Source organism: Palaemon carinicauda, chromosome 6 (genome assembly GCF_036898095.1).
Source record: "Palaemon carinicauda isolate YSFRI2023 chromosome 6, ASM3689809v2, whole genome shotgun sequence".
In the NCBI taxonomy this organism is placed as follows: Eukaryota; Metazoa; Arthropoda; class Malacostraca; order Decapoda; family Palaemonidae; genus Palaemon; species Palaemon carinicauda.
Window position 1 is genome coordinate 87,521,203 of NC_090730.1, and position 25,814 is coordinate 87,547,016.

General features: G+C 38.3%; 2 protein-coding genes across 2 annotated transcripts in view; one reads left to right on the top strand and one right to left on the bottom strand.

Moving 5' to 3' along the window:
- The window catches only part of LOC137643133 (uncharacterized), a 41,628-nt gene extending 41,086 nt beyond the window's left edge, over window positions 1-542 (top strand). Inside the window, exons 5-6 of the mRNA XM_068375983.1 lie at window positions 1-310; window positions 456-542. The exon at window positions 1-310 is cut by the window's left edge and continues 256 nt beyond it. Of these exons, the coding sequence (XP_068232084.1) occupies window positions 1-310; window positions 456-542 (397 nt within the window). The remainder of the gene's footprint in view (window positions 311-455) is intronic.
- An 829-nt stretch (window positions 543-1,371) lies between these two features.
- Window positions 1,372-25,814, bottom strand: part of LOC137643134 (carboxypeptidase D-like) — a 194,005-nt gene continuing 169,562 nt past the window's right edge. Inside the window, exon 9 of the mRNA XM_068375984.1 lies at window positions 1,372-1,562. Coding sequence (XP_068232085.1) covers window positions 1,372-1,562 — 191 coding nt within the window. The remainder of the gene's footprint in view (window positions 1,563-25,814) is intronic.

The window sequence follows — 25,814 nt, forward strand, 5'->3', positions numbered from 1 at the left end:
CAGTGATAGTTCCATTAATAATGATAGTTTTGATCATATCAGCCCATTTTCACCTATAAACTTAGACCCAGACTCGGTATCTCCTACTGCGTTATTATTTGGAAGTAATGAAACTGTGGGAAAAGAGCCTACTGATACTTTACAAGTGTCAACAATCAATGTGGCTAATTTGACTGATTCTGGGGTCAGCTACTTGTCAACTTTACAAGTCATATCAGATGCTACAGCTGAGGAGTACAAAACCAATGAAACAAATTCCACTGAAGCTGTAAGCCTGACATATAACTTTTCTTCATGTGAGTTTGTAATGGTATGTTGGTGTGTATTGGCAACCAGGAATTGATTTTTAATGCTTGTGAAATATTGTGTTTTTATGTTTGTGTTTTGTGAAGTGGCTTTCTTTGAAGTAGTTGTTGGATTGTATGCATGGTTTAAAGTTTTTTCTTTTATCATAGCATGTTGGTGGTAGTTATTGTTTTACCTTGGATGGCATGCATTCACTTTTATGGACCAGTATAATGGTCTTGACTACATTTACATGAATTTTTTTCTGACTTTTTTTTTTGTCTTTGTAATTTAACCTAATTGATTATTTTGAATTGGCTTTGAAGTCACATTTTCAAATATTTTGTGCTGTTCCAGTCTCTTGTTATGTCTGTAGTAATGAGTAATTATTCCTATGCAGGTACAGACTTCCAAGTCATTTATATAGGTTTACTCCAATGTTGATTTTCTATGACCAGACAAAAGACAAGAGTTGCTTAATTGTTAACTATAATAGGCTATAAAGCAACTCCACTGCTGGGCAGTGCTAAGCTCTGCTGCAAGACAACTTCACTCTTCTCCTGGTTGTCCTATTAAGAGGCGCTCCTCTTGCTTACTTTACAATCATGTCTAATGTTCCACACTGGATTACCCTTACAGTGCTTTCTGTCCTTTTTTGCTTAATGTCTAATAGAAATGACTACTGGAGGTCTTCTAATACTAAAAGATCTAAATATATCCACTATAATACCTGAAGTGGACTGGCCTAATCCCAGATGCATAGTCACAGAATTATGCATGGGTCATTCTTTAATGGCTAAAATTGAATGTATCTTCATAAAAAAGGTATGTGGAAATTTAACAAAATTGTCCAAGCTAGTTCTAATCATTGATACGTTCCTAGATTTACACCAAACAAACTAGATTTACACCAAACAAACTAGATTTACACCAAACAAAATAAATGTAACATTGTCCTTGATATAGGTTATTGGTAGACTGTTTTTAGGAACCTATAATAGACAGTCTAGAGGGCTGCAAAAACACTTGTTTCTGAGTATGTTGGGTAGTCTTCAAATGATTAGATGTAGCATGGATGGGCTTGTATTAATGACCTTTGAAATTGGTTGTCTGAGCAGATTGGTTAAGTACGGTGATCTTCCTGGAGTTGGACACTCCAACAACAGAGGCCACAGATCTGTGAACCATTCTTTTTGTGGCCATAATGGATCTCTTAGTGTCATCCTGCAGTTTGCAGAATTCCTGAACTTGTGCATTACTTGTCGATTCATGACAAACTGAAAATGAGTAAAGATCTAGTTGTTCCAACACCTAATACAAACCATTTTGCTCTTTACCAGGAGTATATATTTCTGCAAAAACTGAAACTAGTCATTAAACTTATTAACAAGGTATAATAACCTGCCGCCAATTAGCGTGGTAAGACCAGCTACCCTGCTCACACACACACACACACCGATGATATGACATAAATTTTTATTTTGGCTTCTTTAACTGGTATTACTGTTAACCTTTTTTCTTTTTAGGTTTGTTTTTGATCTTTGAAGGATCGCTAAAATGCGTGTTTGTCCTGGCGTTGAAGGGCCCCCATGCGTCACCTTCATGTCGGCTTTGTAGACATCCTAATGCCCTTTTGCACTGCTTGCAGATGTCATGTTTGCTCGCAGGTAACTCTTTGTAATGAGCATCGGGGATTGGTCATTCTCCCAGTGGGTGCGGTTTGATAGGCGACGGAAGAAGTCCAAAAGGGATTCTTCTCCTTTGGGGGTCTTCCTGGAATGCGAAGAAGTCCCGACTTCTTACCCCAGCGTCTTGTTCCCTCCCGTTGACTCTGCTTGGTTGGTCTCCTCTGGAAGAAAAACGACTAAGAGTAATAACCGTTTGACCCACGGACAACCCTTGGACTCAGCGGACTTCGTCACTTCCCCTAGCGAAGCGGTGCCGCCCTCGGACATAGGGAAGTCTTTTTTTTCGTTGACACACAATGGCCTTCCTTGGGTATTTTGGGTCCCCACTCTTAGGAATGGCGTATGGAGGTGTTATAGTTAGGGGCACAGTAGGAGTCCACACCTGCTTTCTCAGGGGTTGACTATGGTCTTTCCCTCCGAGAGACTGCGGCGGGTGACCTGCCAGACCTTCTCGTGCCCTTAACTGCAGCCCCTTCTGCTTCTACTCACTCACTCTTTGTTCATGCAACTCAGACATACGAACAAGAGCAGTTGCAGATTGGTGCTCCTTGGAGTTACTAGTTGGTGGACCCTTATGCTGCTAACCCTCAACCTGAGTTAGTTCAGTGCATTGAGATCCTGCAGCATATGAAGCACCAAGCTTCTCTTCATGGTGTAGAGCGGCGCTCTCGCCCACGAATGAGACCCTCCACACCCAAGTAGTTGCCCCCCTAGGTTTTAGTAAATAATTGCTCGATTCGTCGATGCCTCGTTATAGATCCTTGGAACAAGACGACGATGGAATATGGAGGTTGTTTTCAGTTCTGGCCCCTTGCCACAGTATGAGCACAAGAAAGCACTCTTCGTTTTGTGAGGCCAGGCCCTTTGGGACTGCTAATACCTTGGGCTTTATCCCCTTTATATTGAAGAACCTGTTTTTCTTGCTGTGCGTCAGCACTCAGGTAAGCCTTGCAGCCTAGCTTACCATCATCTGAGCTCACGCCTCCTCTTTTAGGAGTACACAAGGCTACTCACCAACCTCCTGCTGGAGTGCTAGGGAATGATCGGGCATTGTGTTATGCAGCTCCTACATATTAGCCAACAAACCCTAGTTTTTGCAAGGAATTCTTGTACAGTGTTGAACTCCTGACCACTGAGCATTAGAGCAATAGGCAAGCGAGCTCTTCACGCTAACGAAGGTCTGTGCACAACTTTGGTCACGCGCTCGCAAACTCACAGCGAGTTTCTGACTCGCTCTGCTTCAGTAGTGAGTGCGTACTAACCAACACCCTTTGCTTGGGCTGCGCAAAAGTTTTCTCAGGTATTCACTACTTTGGTAGCATGCCCACGATCATCTCTTAGCTTTACTATGGTAGCTCGCCCACAATCGCCTGTTTATTTCATTAAGGGGACCGTCCGCCATGGTGTTTCGGCATACCAACTTTCAGAAATCGAAAATCTTTTTACTCCTTCTATGTCTGCATAAACATATCGTACATGCTCTCCAGAAGTTTCAGCCAATTATTTTTACAAATAACGAAGATATAGCTGTCTTTAAATGATGACGTCATCCTTACTGTCATCTGTACGACTGAATTTGACAGAATCGTCTTTGTGTGTGTATTTTTGCATATTTATTGCGATTTTTTCACTAATGTTTCGAAATCTCGTACGTCTGGCAGAAATGGAAGGTATTGGTAGAGCGTAGTTTAACGAAATCTACTCCTACGAGAACAACAGCCAGAGTTTCGAAAGACCTATAGACGTTATAATGCATGTGTTTGTTTACTTGAAGTTTGTATGTACATTGTGTTTTCACAACATCCTCGGGAACTTTATAGCAAGGCCAATGTTACCTAAGGTCATAGAAAGAACAAATAGTCAATTATTTTTCTAAATAATGAAGATATAGCGGTCTTTAATTGTTGACGTCATCCATACTGCATCGTCTGCATGACTGAGTTTGTCAGAATCGTATTTGTGTTTATTTTTTAATCTCTCTCTCTCTCTCTCTCTCTCTCTCTCTCTCTAATTATTTTAAACTGACATTTATACAAAATACTATAATACCAATGTTCAACTCTCTCTTAAAATCAAATAATAGTTCTCTCTCTCTCTCTCTCTCTCTCTCTCTCTCTCTCTCTCATATATATATGTTTCGAAATCTCGTACTTCTGGCAGAAATGAAAGGCATTGATAGAGGGTAGGTTAAGGAAAACTACCAGCTGCGAGAACATCAGGTAGAGTTTCCAGAGACGTATAGAAGTTATAATGCTTGTGTTTGTTTACTTGAAGTTCGTATTACTTTGTGCTTTCACAACGTCCTCTGGAACTTTATAGCAATGCCAATGTTACATAAGGTGTGATAGAAAGAACAAAAAGTAAGCGGAGAACAAGAAAAAAGAACAAAGAAGAGAGGGAAACATCAATAAGAGTACAAAACTGAAACATGCTAACTAAAACACTGGCAACAATGAGAGATTCCTGGCAACTCGTAACATATTAAAGGTAAACTGAAGGTTCAAATACAGTAGGGTCCCGAATTATGCGAGAATTTGGTCGATGAAAGGCCTCGTGTAATTGGAAATTCGTATATTTCGAAACACATCATGGCGGCAAACAGCAACCTACCCGTCAATTTTTTTTTCACTCCATTTCTAGCGTTCTAGCTATATATATACTGTATATACACTGTGTGTGTGTATGTATGTGTGTATTTATGTGCAGTATGTATATATTATATATATATAAAACATATATATATATATATATATATATACTGTAGCTTTTATCTTAACAATACTGTAAGAAATCCTTCTTATAGATTTTTTTCATAAAATACTGTACAAAATTTCTTTTATGGATAAATAAAACAATAAAAAGTTGTTAAAGTTTTGCTAATTTTATATGACTAGTATTTACTACTGTACTATGCATAGCTTACTGTTTTCAGTATTTTCCGAATGATGTAGAATTATTTCCTATAGATACAAAAAACAAAAAAGGGTTTTCAAGGTTTGATACAGTACGTATCTAGCAATAGTTAAACATTACAGTATAGTACTGTATATCCATGATGACACTCCCACACGTAAACACGGCCAGTAGGCGCAAGTGTGCACTAGGCTGCTGTACGATAATCACGCTTTTTTTGCCCTGAGCGGTCATTTCACTAATGATAATTTTTCAAAGTTAATATAATTTCTTTATGCTTATAATTCGTAATTATAGTTAAAAGTAGGGATATTAATTAAATGGTTGAGTAAAAAAAACAATTAATACTACTATTATTTAATTTCAAATGGCTACATAATACTGAATATTCTAATGGGTTCTTTTTATCTTCAATCGTAAATCTTACGCCTGGATAAGCAACAAAAGGAAAGGAATAGGTCTCTCTCTCTCTCTCTCTCTCTCTCTCTCTCTCTCCATATCGTTTCCTGTAGTTTTCAAATATGTTCGTCATACATTATTTATCCACTTTATCTCTCTCTCTCTCTCTCTCTCTCTCTCTCTCTCTGCGTTTCCTTTCCCTTTATAGTTTTGTGAAATTTCGTTGTCCAGTCATTCGGTAATGAGAAGTCATTTTCGCTTTCGACATCGAAAGAAAACTTTGTTTCTTCAATATACTCATCACTGGAGGATTCAGAACTAGTGCTCTCATTATCAAACAGGTTATCATTATCAAATTCCACAACAAGAATATCATTTATTTCATCTAAAGAAATAACCTTCCTCTTTAGACCTTTCATTACAAAAGTAACAACAAATAACCACTTATGCATGAACGCCCGAGCGCACTGATAGGAAACCAGTTCAAACCAGAGTTTTGTAACATCAAGCTACCTTCAGAAAAATAGTTGCCAGACATCATATAAGTTTCTATTCACAGTCCCCATATGCTGAGAGTGTTGCCAAGTGGTGATCCTATACTTACTATACGAGTAAAGTAACATCACGAGACTGACGGCTTGTAAAAGGCAATTAAAGTCATGAACGGAATATACAGTTGAAGGCGGTACCGAGTAGATCGTGGTGAACGGTTTATCACGTGGGTGACGCTTAACAGGTTATAAAAACATTTTATATAGTTCGGTATTTTCTCTATCCATCCTCTCCCAGAAAACCTTCAAATGTGAATTATCGGAATGTGTGCAGATCTTGGCAGTGCGATAACTAGTTAGCGACTGAGAATAAAAAAAATAAAAAGCCCGATTGACGATGCTGATGAAGAGGATATCGAATACCGATTTTTCCCTAATTGATTTTTTCTACGTTCTGTCTAATCCAATGTACAGTACATTCTTATGTAAAGGGCGAACCCCAACATTTCTTGATGCTGCTACACTTTAATTATAGATATTTTACCACCTATTTATAATCTTTATTTATAATAACATCTTTAGTAAAAGCTCTTCAATATCACTTTCAGGAGTAAATGCGTTTATGATCGACGATGAAACGTAAAAAAAAAACGTTTTCCTTTTAAGAAGGCGTTTTTTTAGGAAAAAAAAAACAACACGAAACAAAATTGCTCATATTTCATATATTTTGATTTTCTAAGGATAAATAAAACATTAATTATAACATTATTATTACATAGTACCTGGTAAGATATCTTTTGCCGCAAAAGTTAACCCATAGACAGATGTTAAAATTGGTTAGCGAGTTCGTTATGATCGGCGATGGAACGTACTAAACAAAGTAATGGGTTTGGTTGTGGTGACATGTTTGGCAGTAGCATGATATAAAATAGTCTTTATTTTGATGGTTTTTAATTTAAAGTTTAATGAATAAGGATTTTTCACCATAATCACAATGTAAGTATAAAAATTAATTAGTACAAATATGGAATATTATACATATAGGTGTTGGACAGTTAGGCTAGGCCTAGCGACAAGTTCACACAACAGATGGGCAAACCTTAACATTTTTCATCCAAAACTAGTCTTAAAATGTTTGAACAGAAATCTTTCTCTCACATTCTCCCCCCCCCCCTTCTCAGACATCGAGGAACCATCACCCCCCCCCCAATACAATTAAGAAAACAATAGATTTCCTATGCTTCGCGGTGCTTGACTCGCGGATTTAGAATGCTCCTCGCAAATACAGGAAAATTAATTTTTAAAAACTATCGATCGCGTAATTGAGGAATCGCGTAATTAGAACACGTGTAATTCGGGACCCTACTGTACCTCGTTTAGGATGCATTTATGTAGGAATAAACAATAAAAGTTATCATAATAATGTTATCTTGATTTCTTTAAGAAAAGAAGCAAAAATTTGTTGCAAATCTTTGTGAGCTCATAACTCCAAAACATTCTTATTCACACTTAGGTACATTTTTCTCACTTATTTGTTGTTCGATATTAGAAAGATATCATTGAAAAGAGGAATAAAAATCCCACAACTCTGTCAACCGGAATTTTGATTTTGTTTTTACTTTTTTACGATTATTTTGCGTCTACAGTAGATGAGGAAAATGAAATAAAAAAAAAAGGAAAAGACGAAAATCAAAATTCTGTCTGACAGAATTGTTCGGTTTATAAAGTCGTTTTTATGGTATTAGATTCGATACAATTGGTGTCGTATTATTGGGGAAAATGTACCTAAATTTTTTTAAAAATCATAATTTATGCTAATAAATCAAAGAGTTTTTGATCAAATGACTTGAAATTTTTATATAATGAAGGTATCATATAGGTCTAAAACATATATATTTCTATATATGTATTTTGGATCATCAGAAAAAAAAATGGTGGACGGTCCCCTTAACCCTAGACAGGTATCATTCTTAGACACCCCTATTTAGGTATTTAGGGGTCGAGCTCGACCCCGACTCCAAAAAAAATTCAGGAAAAATTTAGTTATGCATCAATCTGAATTGTTTGACTTGTTAAAAATACTTCAAAGAATGCTAAAAACTACTGAAAATATAAATGATACCCATCTACAAAATAACTATTAATTGGAAATATATTAAAAATCTAAGTACAGTGAACCCTCGTTTATCGCGGTAGATAGGTTCCAGACGCGGCCGCGATAGGTGAAAATCCGCGAAGTAGTGACACCATATTTACCTATTTATTCAACATGTATATTCAGACTTTTAAAACCTTCCCTTGTACGTAGTACTGTTAACAAACTACCCTTTAATGTACAGAACACTTAATGCATGTACTACAGTACCCTAAACTAAAACAGGCACAAATATTAAAGGCGATTTTATATCATGCGTTTCCTAAACACGCTAAAAAGCACAATAACAAATGGCAACCAATGTTTTGTTTACGTTTATCTCTGATCATAATGAAGAAACAAACTGGAGGTAGAGCTTTGCTTATCACCCAGACATATTTCCCATACTTTTCCCTTAGAACTACATCACATCTTCCTACTTTAGATATATATATATATATATATATATATATATATATATATATATATATATATATATATATATATATATATATATATATATATATATATATATATATATATATATATATATATATATATATATATATATATGTGTGTGTGTGTGTGTGTGTGTGTGTATATATATATATATTTATATGTATACACATACATACCTACATATATACATACATACATATATACATAAATACATGCATACATACATATATATATATATATATATATATATATATATATATATATATATATATATATATTACTGTATATATATGGGTTATGGAAAAAATCCGCGAAGTGGTGAATCCGCGATGGTCGAACCGCGAAGTAGCGAGGGTTCATTGTATACAAAAAAAAAGACGACGTAAATATTCACAAAAAATAGAAATATACATATACACATAAATCCCTTTAGGGACACCTTCTTAGATGGCAAAGCAACAGCGTGTAATTGCTGGAAATTAGTTGGACCCATAGAAGTCAAGATCTGAAATGAGAAAAAAAGGGTAACTTTTTTTTGGCCAAAAAAAATTTGTCCAAATTTCATGAAATAGGAAGAGGCTAATTTTTTTTATAGAATAAACTCATATTATCCTAGAACAGAAATACATAATAAAATGTGCACTTTGATGTAATTTACTGTTATATCAGGGGCGAAATCTAAAGGTCATTTTTTGACGGCCTAGTTTCACAATGTAAATTTCTTATGAAAATCATTGTATCTCCTATAAAATATGATATTTATGCATTAAAATATACCAAAATATCACGAATTCTATACAGAACAAGAATATATAGAAATATGCCAACTTACCTTTCGGGTATGTCAACAAAATGGCCGCAAACCGCAACAACTCTTACAGCCCAATCTACCACTTGGAATGAAGAATGGGTATGTAAATTTCAAGGTGTTATTTATTTATTTAATTATTAGTGGATTGGAATAAAACTGATATAATGGCTTTCTGGATGTTTGACAATTATTTTTATCATATAAAATTTAAATTCTTTGAAATAAATTTTAGATAAAAAATGGGTGATATCTATTTTGTAAAGATTAAAATTTCCCTATTTATACAAACAAGTAGTAAAAAAAGAAAGTTTCATGATTTAACCTAGCTATAACTATCAGGTACAGTTCAGATACAAGACAGTTTGAAGCTATAGACAAACAGGCTTCCTGCTCCTCAAACAAGTGGTGTTTGTCATGTGGTCAGTCTTAGGTGGGCAGCTATGACAGTGAGTCCTTTCAGGAAGCTTGATGTGACCAACACAAAATTGATACCATACTTACAGCAAGAGAAAATAGAATTAGTAACTAATAAAAGTAAAAGGATATCAAATAGCAAATCGGTAGCCAATCAAAGTAAAATGAAATCAAAATAAGAAACTGTTGACCAATAAAAAGCAAAATATCAAATTATTATATATACATAAACTATAATAATAATAATAATAATAATAATAATAATAATAATAATAATAAAACACTATATAAATCAATTTCAAGTACCTAATACACATAAGAAAAATATTGACAAATACGAAGGATAAATTATCAGAGAAATAAATATCAAACACATGAGGTTGCAAGCTCCATATTATCATCAACATCTCTTTTTAACTCCATTAGAAGTGTGTTGATGACATCCATGCCAAGGCAATACTGCCTGCTGGCCATTATTGAAGATAAATTCAAAATAAATAGAAAAAAATCAGAAATTTGCAAACAATAAAAAAAATTCAGAAATTAGCATTTGAGGGAAAATGGACCTCATGGTAATATATGGCATCTAAGCCAAAACCAATGTCATGCAAGTGGTAGACACACCATTCACCCACACTTTCCAACTATAAAGGACCAAACAAGTATCAACACTGTTCGACAATTTATTATTATGTAATAACTGCTGTTTGATCACTTACCCCTATAAAGGTATTTCAGGGTCGAGGTCGACCCCTGGGGGGGGGTAAAAAAAACGGGGAAGGAGGGAAGTTAGACGAAAATCAGTCCTAAAGCAGACAATGGCATGTAGACTAGTCACCCCTTGCAGGTCGATCACTTCCATATTCGAGACAGCTGATGATTTATGGGGAAAAAACAGGTTTTGAACATGCTGTAGGGGTCGCGTACGACCCATCATACCTGTCCAGGGTTAAGTTAGTGCATGCGTAATTGATGATACCCGCTACTTTGGTAGCTCGCCCATGATCACCTGTTTGTACTACTAAAGTAGATTGTGAGAGCACATCTGTACGCTGCTTGCTTGCCCATATACACTACTTATGTAGTGTGTACGTGCTTACCCCTACGGCAAACATACCTTGCCAGCGAGCACGATATGATCCTGTTGTCCCTTTGAATGAGAATTTAGTCAACATAATTGACAGGCGTACCCCTTCTCGTGTGCTAAGGTACCGAGTGAAGGACAAACCATGGTTCAATTGATGTTTGTAGACGTGCTTATTTGGAGAAACAGGAGGTCTATCATCTTTGGAAGGGTAGCAGATCAGATTTGACCTGGAATAACTATACCCAGCCTAGAGCTTTTGCTCAGAGTTTATGCTTCAACTGAAAAGGAATACAATTTAACCATGAAAGAAACACTTTCTGGTGCAACCCAGGAGCATAAGTGGTGGACTACCCTTAAATCTGCACTCTTTGGTGTAGATGCAACTGTTCCCTCCTTTACTTAAACCAGATGGCATTGTTACTCGCTGTCCAAAGAAAAGGGCAATCCTTTTGGGTGATGTGTTTGATAGTAAGCAGAGTGAGAAACTCGAATTTCCTTATTCCTGTGTTCCTGAGGCTAAACTGACTTGTTTAGCTTTTTGATCTCAGGAAATTAAAGCTTTCTTGATGGATCTTGATGCTTATGGAGGCGTAGACCAAAATGGTACTTTTCCTTTGTTTTTATATGAAGATTTCAGATTTCTTAGCTCTAAAGTTATCTCTTATTTTGGGCAAGTTAGCAAGAAGAGGAGCTTTTAACACTTGTTGGAGAATTGGTAATGTCACTCCACTATGTAAATGTGTTTGTGGTAGCTCAAGTCCAATTTATTACCACCCAATTTCCATAACTTCCATATTATCTAAAGTTTTTGTATGTCTTTTGGAAAAAACGTCAATAGGTTTGCTGAAGGTAATCATCTGTTCCCTAGTTTGCAATTTGGTTTTTTAAAGGTCTTGGAGCATGTGATGCCCTTCTTACAATCTCCAATGCTGTACAGAAATCCCTTGATTGTAATCAGGAAGTTTGTATGATTGGCCTTGATTTTAGTGCTGCCTTTGACTGTGTTAATCACGAGGCCCTTGTTTTTAAAATCAAACGGTTGGGAGTCTGTGGGTCATTTCTTAGCATCATTATTGAATTTTTAAGTAATAGATCTCAAAGAGTTGTTGTTGATGGGCACCATATTGAGTATAGGAATGTGATATCTGAGTTTCTTCAGGGTAGTGTTCTTGGCCCATTACTTTTCACACTGTATACACATGACATGTGGTTGGGCCTAGAAAACAATCTTGTTGCATATGCAGATGATGCTACTCTCTTTGCATCAATTCCATCCCTTGAATGTGGATCTTGGGTTGCTGAGTCCCTTAATAGAGATCTAGCTAAAATTAGTGCATGGTGCAAATTATGGGGTATGAAGTTGAATCATAACAAAACTCAATGTATGATTGTAACTAGGTCAAGGACAGTGGCTCCTCAACATCCGGATCCTGGCATTGATAATGTTTCTTTATCTTTGTATGACTTAAAATTTTAGGTTTGATTCTGGACAGCAAATATACTTTTGAGAAACATATTAGGTCTCTGTTTTCTTCAGTTGCACAAAAAATTGGCTTATTGAGAAAGTCTTTTAAGATTTTCACGGATCAATCTAATTTGAAGAAATGTTTTAATTCTTTCATTCTACTTTGTTTCGAGTATTGTTCTACTGTTTGGTCTTCAGCTTCTGATTCTCATCTTAATTTGTTGGACAGAAACTTATGGTCTATTAAATTTCTTATTCCTGATCTAGATATTAATTTCTGGCACCGTTGTTCAGTTAGTTCATTATGCATGTTTCATAAGATTTTTTATCATTATGACCATCCTTTACATTCAGATCTTCCTGGACAGTTCCATCCTGTTCGTAATACTAGGCATGCAGTTAATTCTAATAGTCAGGCCTTGCATATGGGAAAAAAATGTCCATACTAGTAATATGCAGACCACCACATCAAACACAAGAATAGGACGAAGAGCTGTATAGACAACTTGGACAAAAAGTTAACAATAAGCTAGCTGTCGTAATGGAAGACTTCCATGCAATAGTAAACTGAGACACTATGAATTATGCACCAAACAAAGAAGGACATAGGCTACTAGAATTTATCAACAATGAATTCATCTATCAGTGGGACGATAAACCAACTAGAGGAAACAACATACTTGAAATTGTTCTAACAAAAAAAAAAAAAATAGTATCCAGTGTTTCAGTAGGAAAAAAACGGATTTTGAAGCAAAGCGAAAAATCTATTTTTGGGTGAGATGGCCAAGTCGTCCTGATGGAAGGTTCCTTTAGCCAGCTTTCTAAGGGATATTTAGCTACAGTGATACTCCCAGAGAATTGACCATAGGTCTCCAAAATTCTAACTCCTGGCGCGAGTATCCTTAAAAATTTTCTTAAGGATATCACATAATATCAGGGGACGTAATTCTTGATACGACACATGGCAATCTTCACCCCGAATAGAGTTTTCGCTCTGAGGGGGAAGAGTGGTGAAATTGAAGGGGAGCCGTCATCAAGGTATACCCGGTGGATCCCCTTCCCGTACTACTACAGGGCCCAACATGGCTACCCATTCCTTGTAGCAATTAAGCATGGTGGCTACAGGTAGAGTAGCTTCGGGTGGGGATTGTTACGTATGTACATTCCTTTTCTTTGAAAAGGAGGGCGGGTCCATCAGGACGACATGGCCCTCTCACCCAAAAATAGATTTTTCGCTTTGCCTCAAAATCCATTTTTTGGGGCTCAAGCCATGTCGTACTGATGGAAGCTTACCAGAGAATTACTTGAAAGTACTATATCTGTGGGTTTGTATAAGTGCCTTTAACCTTGAGTCAGCTTCTATATGGTCACCTAGACCACCTAATATATGATGGTACCGTTATTCGTCATATCCGCTACGCTTGGAACAATCTTAGGGCTTCCTGCCCCCTGCAGGGAAATTTTCACTGGACTGTAAAAGCAAAAAGGTTTGTATATATGTCGGAATAAATGTAATTATCTTACTATAATTATGTTCACATGTATTGGCACCTTCATGTGTTTACCTTATTTTGAGGAAAATAAGTCAGAAACTGTCTAGTTTTATTTAGCTACTTTTGGGCGAATAAGATGCAAATACATTTCTTCATTTATTTGCATATACAATATAAATGTAACAACTAATGTATTGAAATAGAATTTTATACTTTACAACCAACATTGTAAAGGTACATTTATATTTATCACCTGTAAGGGATGAAATATATTAGTTATGACAGCCACTCGAAATCATTGTAAAATTATTAGGATAATTTCACTGTGAATGTTGGATGAATTTCAACACTGTGTACAAGTGTACACATGGCACTGGTGTTATTGGTTTGATTCTACACCTATAAAGAACAGTCCTTGGGGCATCAGGGTGACCCTTAATAAAAAGTGTTACGCTGAAAGGTGTTAACACCTTTTCACCCAAACTGTAAAGTCCCAAACAGTTCACTGTTCATCACAGCACTAGACGACAGGTTTTATAACACTACCTGCCGCCACCACAAAGTGTCTCAACTCGTGCACTTGCTTTTGTATAATGTTTATAGAATACTCTAGAGGATTTCCAACTAGTGTATGAGTGGAGTCAATCAAAGTCCATATACTGAAAAAAGTACAGGGAGGAAGCAATCTTTCTCAGATCGTGAACTGTGGGTGTACTGTCAGGATCCGCCCTGCGAGTGAAGTAGATGAACTTCACCCTCAGTTGTTTCAGGGATAAGTTTGATCCTGAGGTTTCGCCTTTGAAGAGCTGTCCTCCCTTGAAGTCTGAAGTTCTTCGAAGATAGATCTTTAGACACACTACTGGACATGGAGAGACATCTTCCTTCAAAGGGCAGATTCTCCAAGGACCCCACCTTTTGGTGGGTAGCTCGTTTTTCGCGAGAAAGGTAGGATCGGGAAAAAGATTCAGTTCTCCCACTTCTGTGAACTGAATATGTCCCTCGTCTCTTGGTAGGGCTACTATTTCGCTAACTCTAGCCCCTGAGGTTGTGAACAAAAATATCACTTTTTGTGATAGATCCTTTAGAGCGCAATCTTCGTTGTTCAAGTTTGAAGAGTAGTGCAAGACTTTGTTCAGAGACCATGAAATGGGCTTCGGAGGGGCTGCTGGTTTAAGTCTAGCGCATGCCTTCGGAATCTTGTTGAAGATTTCGTTCGACAGGTCCACCTGGAAGGCATATAGAAGAGGTCTAGTCAAAGCTGACTTACATGTAGTTATCGTGGTGGAAGCCAAACCTTGCTGGTGAAGGTGGATGAAGAAGGACAGGCAGAAGTCTATCGAGATTTCCGCCGGTTTTTTGGCTTTGACAAAAGCGACCCACTTCTTCCAAGACGATTCTTATTGTCTTCTGGTTGACTTTTAATTGTATTCTAAAAAGTCAATACTGTCTTTCGAAATCCCAAATCTTTTCTTGACTGCTAAGCCGAGAAAATCATGAGATGAAGGTTTTGGGTTCTCTGTGATGAAGCGAAGACAGTCGACTTCTGAACCCATTGGGATAGAACTGGGTTCAGTAGAGGAAACAGCCTCAACTTCAGTTCTAACACCAGAGGGAACCAGTTGCTCTTGGGCCACTGGGGTCACCACTGCTGCTGTTCCCTTGAAGGATCTCAGCTTGTTGAGGACCTTCAGCAGTACATTTGTTGGTCGGAACAGGTAGATGTGAGTCCATCTGTTCCAGTCTAGGGACATGGCGTCCGTCACCTCTGTCCTAGGGTCCTCGTATGGGGCTACGTATCAAGATATTTTCTTGTTGTCGCTCGTTGCGAAGAGGTTGGCCAAAATTCGATGTCGTCCAGGTGGACGGCTCCCATCTTCTCCGAAATGTAGAGTTTTCCTTTGGTAATCGGTCTAAATTCTGCATACCTCCATGGATTGGTTTCGGAGCAAGGTGGCAGGTCCTACACTTTGGATTGCTTGTAAGACCCACGGTAAGTGACTATCCGAGTTGCTTCGCGGAATTCCTTCGTCATTTTTTTCTTCATATCTAGGTTTTCCTTACGTAGAGTGTCCATTAGCAATGTAATTTAGGCCATAACCGCTTGACCCAGTGAGTCTAATGGAGGGGTAGGAGCCGAAGATCTGGACGGTGCCGGCTTGAATGTCGACACAGACAGAAGGGGGTCCTCCGCTTCCATCGACTCGAGATCCTCGTCACCTCCGGGTAGTAGGGCCACCTTTTCTTCAGGATCCTCTTAAAGGAGATCCTTTTCTGTGTCCGAGGACACTTCAGACATCCTCTCCTGATGGATGTCCATGGGCTTGCATTGCTTCATTGATGTCGGCCTCAACTGCAATCTGGATGCAAGGAGGCCCGGGTCGTGCCTGAGGTACGACGGCATCAGCTGTTGCCTTGGGGAACAGCATGCTTCTCATCATGTCGTTGGGAAGGTACGGTCCCGGAGAGTTCTTCTGGAATCCTCGTACCCATTTCCGAAGCTTTTCCCTCGCAGCGTCCCTCGACTCCGTCGACTTGGGATCACCGAAACCCTCGGTCATCAAGGCCGAGCAGATGTTGCAGTCCTTGGGGTCCCAATACCTCAAGGTTTCGGTTGCGACTGAGCAGGCGGCATGAGACCTGCACATAGTGTGACCACCAAAGTTCTTACTCTTGTGGTTACAGTACATAACCTCGCATTTCACCTTGGTCTCCTCCTGTAAAGTAAGGAAAATGAAATGAGTATGTGGTAATTTATCACACTTGATAAATTTTATATACATGCATAAAATGGCATTACCATTACCATTATAGCTTAGGATAGTAAGCTAGAAAGAAAATAGGAAAGACACATGTTTGTGCCTCCTGTCCAGCCAATTGCTATGACCTCCCTCAATATTCATATTTAGAATTTCCTTATTTAAGGAAAACTAGAGTGGAAGAGCTCTAATTTCTAGAGCTAAAATTAGTGTATACTAGCACTAAGCCTTCCATAAAGGAATATTTATATTGTAGGGAAAAAATTTTAAGTTCTGATGACCTATGGCTTATCATGGTATTGAAGGAATACTTCACTTCAATATTATAATTGGTGTCAACAATGGACTGTGAGAGAACACACAGAATATGTTGGAAAATATAAACTACTGTATAATATATACTATAGTTTTCTGCCTGCAGTATGTACTATACTGCAGAAATACTGGCTAATGTATAAACTTATACAGTAGTTCTGCAGGCATACTGCCGGCTAGGCTAGTACCTGACGGCACTAGCTGACAGAGAGAGAGAAAGCATGGAGAGAAGGGCTACCTTATCATTATAGTTTAGTACAATAAATAAGGGTGTAGGGGCTATTGTCCCTACTGCCTTCTTCCAGAATGAGGGCTCAAATGGAAGGGGGTAATGTATTATTCTAGCTTCCATCCAACCACAGGGTCTGTTGCCGGCTACTCTGCCGGTTCCAGGGATTGTGGATGGCAGTCCAAGAGAGGACTGAAAAACACTCAAAGACATCAGGGTCTCCCACCGGCAGCTGTCATGCCCGGCATAACCTTTCCCGGAGCCTTGCATCCGTAGGGGAAAGGTCAAAGCGGCAATCAAGCCGCCTATGTAGGAGCCCGGCCGGCAACACAACCCACCCGGCGAGCAGGGAGATTGTAGAATACCGGCCAAAGATATTGCAATGGCTAGGCTATCGCTAAAGGACAGAGAGGGGAAGGGAAAGGGTCTTGTGTGTCATGTCGGAAGAAGGCGACACAATTGCCACCCACTTTCGGTCACAAACTCAGAAACATCGTTTCAATATCGATGCCGTCTTAGGTGGCAGAAGAATATCGATTCCTCAGTCCAAGACCTTGCCGAAGCAAGACATGTCTTCTAGATCGCAAGGGAGAAGGTGGCGGCAGTGTACTACCACTTTCAGATGTGGGCTAGGGAAGCTAGGCTTCCTATTACTGCAACTGTAAACCGGCAGGGGAGTGACTACTCCCCCAGCAGTAGAGTTGCCGACATCAAGACTGAATACTCTGAGTAACTGTCGTAAATCAAAGCCGGGATGCTCACTGGCAAAGAGGGAAGACAGAAAACACTAGCCTAGTCAAGCCGGAGTATACTACTCTATGGCATGACCAAGATAGGGTTGTCGCCTAATGGCGACACTCAGAGGGAAGGAAGGGTTTACCTTTAACCCTGGATAGGTACGGTCCTCTGACACCCCTTTAAGGGTATACTCGGACGCGAACGACCCCGACGCCAAAAAAAATTCTTGAAAAATCAGTTTTTGCAGTAACCTCCTTTTTTCTTTTGCCAAAAAAAACTTCAATGAATGCTTAAAACAACTGTAAAGATAAATACTACTCATCTGCAGAAAAACTATTTATTATAAATATTTTAAAAAATTAAGTAGAAAAAAAAAAAGACCTGACATAAAAATTCATAAAAAAAAAGTTTATACATATATACACAAATCCTTTTAGGAATTGATTCTTGAATGTTTAGGACACATCTTGATGTATTTTGGATGAAGTCAGACCCATGGAGGTGAAGATCTGAAATGAGAAAAAAAGGGTAACTTTTTTTGGCCAAAAAAAATTGTCCAAATTACATGAATTTTTTTGGGTACCCAAATGAAATAGGAAGTGGCTAATTTTTTTAGGGAATAAACATATGTTATCCTAAAATAGAAATATGTAAAAAAATCTTCATTATTTTGTAAATTACATTTATATCAGGGGCCATATCTAAAGGTAATTTTTTGAGTACTTGGAAATTTCGTAAAAAAATACATATATTTAATATATAATATGATATTTATGCAGGTAAAAATATACCAAAATATCACAAATTCTATAGGGAACAAGAATATATATAGATAGGGCAGCTTACGCTTCGGATATGTCCACAAAATGGCCGCCAACCACACTGACTCAGACTCCCTAATCTGCCACTTGAAATGTAGGAAGGGTATGTCAATTTCAAGGTGTTATTTACTAATCTAATTATTATTGGATATGCATAAAAATTGTATGGTGGGTTGCTGGATAATTGTCGATTATATTACGACTATAAAATTAAAATTCTGACCCAAAAAATTTTTTTTGAAGGGAAATAAAATCGAAAAAAAAATGTAAAACAATATTTTAGCTAAAAAAATTTGATGATATTCAATCAAAAAAAAAGTAAACAAAATTTTCCGACAAATAAACATCTAGAGGAATCATTACTCTGTGATAGTTCCTTAGTACGTAGTAATTTTGAAAGAATTGGGAAAAAACGAAAAAATGGCAATCACCGGAAAATCGAACACATACCTATATATACGCCATATCTGGCTAAAAAAAAGATAGGCATGGGTAGCCAGATCATCTAGAAACACTTTCCAACACTATAAAAATATAAGTTTTGCGACACTACTTGCCAATTCCTTACGGTAACATGACTAAGCAAAAAAATGCATAACAAATAAAAAGGGGCACTCGTGGAAAAATGGCCATTCTAATATACGGCATTTCAGAAAAAAAAATTTCAGCCACGTGCTAGGCAAACCATCAAGGCATATTTTCCGACAAATAAACATATAAATGAAATATTACTCTGTGATAGTTCCTTAGTACGTAGTAATTTTGAAAGAAATGGGAAAAAACGAAAAAATGGCAATCACAGGAAAATCGAACACATACTTATATATACGCCATATCTGGCTAAAAAAAAAATAGGCATGGGTAGCCAGATCATCTAGAAACACTTTCCAACACTATAAAAATATAAGTTTTGCGACACTACTTGCCAATTCCTTACGGTAACATGACTAAGCAAAAAAATGCAAAACAAATAAAAAGGGGCACTCGCGGAAAAATGCCCAACATTCTAATATACGGCATCTCAGATAAAAAAAAAAAAGACATGCACGTGTTAGCCCAACCATCAAGGCACACTTTCTAACACATAAACATGAAAAAAAAATCAATAATATACGGCAATTCCTTACTACGTAGTAAATTTTTACAAATATTGAAAAAAAACAGAAATTGGCAACCGCAGTTAAATACCCAATATACCAATAACTACGTCGTATCTGACAAAAACAAAATCACGCATGGGTAGCCAGATCATCTAGACACACTTTCCAACATTAAAAAAGCAAAAGTTTTACGACACTATTTCGCAATATCTTACGGAAAAATGACTTGGCAAAAAAATTAAAAAAAATTAAAAAGGGACACTCGCGGTAAAATGCCCGACATTCTAATATACGACATCTCAGATAAAAAAAAAGACATGCACGTGTTAGACCAACCATCAAGGCACACTTTCTAACACATAAACATGAAAAAAAAATGAATAATATACGGCAATTCCTTACTACGTAGTAATTTTTACAAATATTGAAAAAAAACAGAAATTGGTAACCGCAGTTAAATACCCAATATACCAATAACTACGTCGTATCTGACAAAAACAAAGTCATGCATGGGTAGCCAGATCATCTAGACACACTTTCCAACACTAAACAAGCAAAAGTTTTACGACACTATTTGGCAATATCTTACAGAAAAATGACTTGGCAAAAAAATGAAAAAAAATGAAAAAGGGGCACTCGCGGTAAAATGGTCCTCGTGGTGATGAACGACATTTTAACTAAAAAAAAAAACATGCACATGGTAGCCAAACAATCCACCAAGACTTTCCACAACTGATAACCTATACAAGTTGCACCATTCTACGACAATTTCATAATACGTAATAACTTTGATAATTATGCAAACTACCTCAGAAGGGTAAACTCGGACGCGAACGACCCCGACGCGTCTCAGAAATCGGGGAAGGAGTACAGCTACAGCAATGCACATCTGGACACTACTAGAGCGTGTAGGGGAGACACCTCCTGCAGGTCGATCACCCACAAATTCAGTCACAGGGGTGAGTCACGTGAGAAAAACCTGTTTTTTTTTTGACGCTCGGGGTCGCAAACGACCCACCGTACCTATCCAGGGTTAAATCTCTAAAAGAGAAGAGTATCGAATTATATAAATAATTCTAGGAGATATACAATCTCCTGTTGAATTGATAAAGCGATACAAGAGGGTAAACGCTGATAATGTACGAAAGTATACTAAAATGCATAGGCTAGCCTAGTGTGAGTCGAGATCCCAGCTAAGCTATATAACCAGTACTGTATTGCATACGATCGACACATTGTAAAGAAGAGGAAATATACGTGCATGATCTTATCTTCACTAGTATAATTTTCCCAAATACCTATAATTCATTAAAGCTAAATACCGGGAACGTCTTTCTACTGATTAAAAAAGGCATATATGGCGAACAACAGCGTCCAAAATGGCGCCTCAGGTGAACGGCTAAGCTCCGATAAACACAACTAAAATATGCTAATATAACTGGGAGAAGGGAGCTAAAAATTATACACAGGAAAGATTAAATACTTAACTTTCCAGAGGATGAAGATACTGGATAATGCATGATAAATTCAGATATTAGTAACAAAAACACCGAGAGCTAGCGGGAGATACACCGTGGGTAATTTGCTACTAACAAAGGAATGGGTAGCCATGTTGGGCCCTGTAGTAGTACGGGAAGGGGATCCACCGGGTAACCTTGATGACGGCTCCCCTTCAATTTCGCCACTCTTCCCCCTCAGAGCGAAAACTCTATTCGGGGTGAAGATTGCCATGTGTCGTATCAAGAAATACGTCCCCTGATATTATGCGATATCCTTAAGAAAATTTTTAAGGATACTCGCGCCAGGAGCTGCCTAAAGGAACCTTCCATCCTGACGACATGGCTTGAGCCCAAAATATTGGCAAAATTAGGTTTCAGGTAAACATCCCTCATCTAAAAGAAAATAGAATTATAAAAATGCTAGACTACACCCATAGTAACTTGATAAAACTGAAGGAATGCACCAAGAATTTAGGATACGATTAAACGGAACATAGATACACAATTGGATTCTTTTGTAGAAATAAAGATAAAAAGGCTAAATGTGAACTGCATAGAAAAATTTTACCAAATGGAACTCCACAACCTAAGTGGTCCAACAGGGAAATAGCCAATGCAATATGAAGTAGAGACAGGAAGTATAAATCAGAGGGTCCACAGCCTTTAATTCATGAAATTTCCAAGCACAAGAAGTTAAGCCAAAAAGTAGATAAATTAATTAGAAAGGCTAAGATCAATGACAAGAAAAGAGTGGCTTCTCAGCTATTAAAGAAAACTCAAAAGATTTTTTTGCATATGTAAACAGTAGAAAATCAATCAAAAACAACATTAGCCCATTAAGAGACTTTAAGGGTAATCTTATGACAAATGATTTGGAAAAAGCTGAACTGATGAATGCATATTTCACAACTGTATTCACCATGGAAGAATCAATGACCCTCCCTGGACCAGCTATAAATTTTGAAGGGCAACAAACATTAAATAGAATCACCTTTACAATGGATGATGTCGAAAATAAAATAAAAGGGCTTAGTTAGTCTAAGGCACCAGATGATATTCATCATAGAGAGATTATAGAACTAGAAGAAGAGAGAAACCCACACTTTTACACAATGTTCTGAAAGACGCCCAACGAAGGAAAGGCACCACGAGGATGGAAATTAGGCAGTGTTCCTCCAATCTACAAGAAGGGATCAAAAGAAGAACCAGGCAAATACAGACCTGTGTCTAACTTCAGTGCTTTGCAAAATTTTTGAATCAATTATAGTAGATTCAGTAGTAGAACATAGTGAAACAAGCTTCTGATAAACAGCCAACATGGTTTTAGACAAATGAGATCATGTGTGACAAATCTTTTGGAATTTTTCCACATGTTTAGCATTTATGACAAAATCATGATAATAGACATCATATACCTAGAATTTCAAAATGCTTTTGACAAAGTTCCTCATGAAAATTAATGGCCAAAATTGGAGAACTATAGTCTATTTTTTATAGCGGTGCATATTTGCAGACTCACAGGGGTGCCCTTTTAGCTCGGAAAGGTTCCTGATGCCTGATTGGTCGGAAGTATTTTTGTCCGAACACCTTCATTGTTCTCGAATGATTACCAAGTAATGTGAATCAAAACTTATTTATTAACCTATATTTCTCCATCATATATATGTTTTGTCGATAAACAATTTTTAAATATTTAACTTAGCCGGTGAGTATATAATAGCTGAGCCTCCGGCGGCTCGACAGAAAAACACACAAAAACTCGCGAGCGATCGCTATGAAGGTTGCGGGTGTGCCCACTAGCGCCAACTATCGGCCAGATACCGCATATACATGTAAACAGACCCAATTTTTCTCTGTCGGTCTGATAGACAAGACGTACCATTACTCGCTGTTAACCTGGAGTTTTTCAACAGTCTTGGTGAAGTACTTGCTTTTGGTTTGAGCTTTCGCAGTGCAGGTGTTTTATCTTCAACTTAAATCTTGAACTCGTTTTTGGATAGATTTCATTGTTGATGACTTTGGATTGTTTTTTGGACTTTCTTTGACTTTTAAATGGCCGACCCTTCCCTTAGTACGGAAGTGTGTTTTAGGCTTTTAGCAATTATCTTATCACGTTATAAATTGTTGTTGTTAATTATAGATTTTCCTCTATATATTTTATATCTCAACCGCCTTTATTAGGCCTCTTCGATTAGCTTTCCATTTATAATAAACATCAAGATAAATTTTAATGATTTGTTTATATGCGACCTTACCTATCACTCCCCTAATCCGAGAGTAGGCGGTCCTAACTTGGAAACCGAAGTTAAACAACTTTGAGCCCTTTCAATCGTAAATAACTTTTACAGAGCAAATGATTTAAAACTTATTAAATGAATATTTTTTAGTAGATATTTTATGAAAGATTTTCTTTGAATAGTCTTCGTACTGTTTCAAAGATGAACTAACGTTTAGTTTATTTATGCTACGCAGTTTGCGCTCTATCGTTACGATAGAGAGAGAGAGAATCACGGTTTCACTTTGCAGAAAGAGTAAATCGATTCTGACGTTTTGTTCATTCTTCTTTCAAACTTAAATGTTTTAAATACTAATTTAAAGGAACTTGTTAATTTTCAATTTCTTAGTCCCTTCAGTTTTTTCCTTTGGTCAAATAACCTGTTTATTGACGAAAGGTAAGTGGGCTTTTCTCTTCGGTGCGAAATCAAGAGAGAGAGAGAGAGAGAGAGAGACGGAGAGAGAGAGAGAAAGAGAGAACGTTCCGATCTTTATTCTCGTCCCAAGCGAGTAACGTTGTTCTCGAGTCAGTTTTTTACTCTCGTCCCTAGTGTCTGTACGGGGAGAAAGGATAAAACGTTTTTAGTTTTTATTCTCGTCCCAAGGCACTGTACGGTGAGAGATTGAAAACGTAGTTTTGAATGAACTAGTGTTTTTTGGGCTCAAGCCATGGTGTCCTGATGGAAGGTTCCTTTTTGGTAGCTTCCTTGGGTAATCACTACTAGAATTTTCCCAGAGAATTAAACCACAGGTTATCACAGAATTCTAACTTCTGGAGCGAGTATCCTAAGGGTTTCCCCTTAAGACATCGTGTATCAACAGGGGACACGCATGTATAGACGTGCCACATAGCTATCTGCACCCCATACAGTTAACGCTTCAATATGGCGGACAGGGAGTGGCTGGGAGCTGAGCCGCAGCCAATCTAGATGTGGCGATATCGGTACTCGCGATGTAAACAGACGGACGCCATTGCTTTCGATGACGTCACGTCCATCCTCATTCCTTTGCTAGTAGCTCGCTCGATTGGACGTGTTTTTTCCCTTTGTGCGACTTTATCTGCTTGCATCCTCGCCATGTCTCAACCTTCAGCTTCACCTTCTTCTGGAAAGTTGAGTACAAAGGTTTAAGTATTGTTTAAATAAGCTCTGACCTTAAAGTAAATCTTACTTTTCGAGATATTTGCATTTTTGTGGCAGAGCTTTGCCAGACCGGTCAGCGCCATTTTATGACGCTGCTGTTGCTTGCATGCCTTATTTAGTTAGCCGCAACAGCCTTACCGGTATATAAATCACTAATCAGCGCTATTAGTTATTTAGTCTTCATAGCTAGGAACTTTATATCGTGTTTTTGACGCATTAGTTAGGGTCTTCGCTGACCCCATACCAGTAGGCTTTGCTTAGCCCCTAGGCCAGTGAGCCTATACCAGTGTTAATGCATGATATTTCAGTGATCCTAGTGTTAGTTATGAAGATTTTGGCATTATTTTACAATACCATTGACAGTGATGCAAGTGTTTTTCGCCTTCAGGGACCATATAGGGGGTAGGTTATCTTGAGTGCCTTGCTAACCTAACCTTATGATAGGACCCCTATATGCTCTCTTCATCCCTAGCCCTAGGGCTTCCCTCTGGTAATCTTGTACCCTATTACATGTGATAGGACAAGACTTCTCAGAGTACTGTATCGCCTCCCCACCTAAGGGAATGACCCCTCCCTTAGTGTTGCGGACCTTAAAGGTAGGATCACCTCCTTTAAGCGGAATCGGTCCTTGACCTTTTCCTTGCGATACGTCTTCTCCCTTCCTTGATTAGGGTCTAACAACCCTAATCCAGGTTAGGTTGGGAGGGCTGGTTTATGTACCTTGCTGAATATACGCGTGCTCCGTTTTTCAGTTGGTCCACCTACTATAGGTTAGGGTGAGCATCTCCCTTCCTAGGTGGCCGCTCTGGTGCATAACCCATCCTTTCTTATAAGAAGACCCTTTCCCCCCCCAACCTATCTCTTGCCTAGCCTAACCTACCAGTAGGTTAGGCTTCATATGTCCCCTGTCCTACTCTCCACCCTAGGCTGGAGTGCTGGACCCCGTGGTGCTCCCAGTGTTGTCCGCTCTGATACATAGACCCTCCATAGTGCTATGGAGTCAGTTATCATTTGGTCGACATGAAGAGTCTCCACCCCTTCTTTGGGTACACCCTGTCCTCTCTTGGACTGCCTTAGCCCCCGGCCATTGCGGCCCCTGCTTAGGATGATAGATTCACCTCTATCATGGTGGTACCTTTTCCAGAGGTGTCTTGACTAGGCTAGTACAACCTTGCCATCCCACCTCCATCTTTGGTGCTTGTCCCTTGCCGCCTCTACCCCGGCATTACCGCCGCTACGGGTGACTTCCTTATCCTTGCCGCCTTCCCCCGAGTGCCGGGGGATCGCCGCCGGCCGCCGGC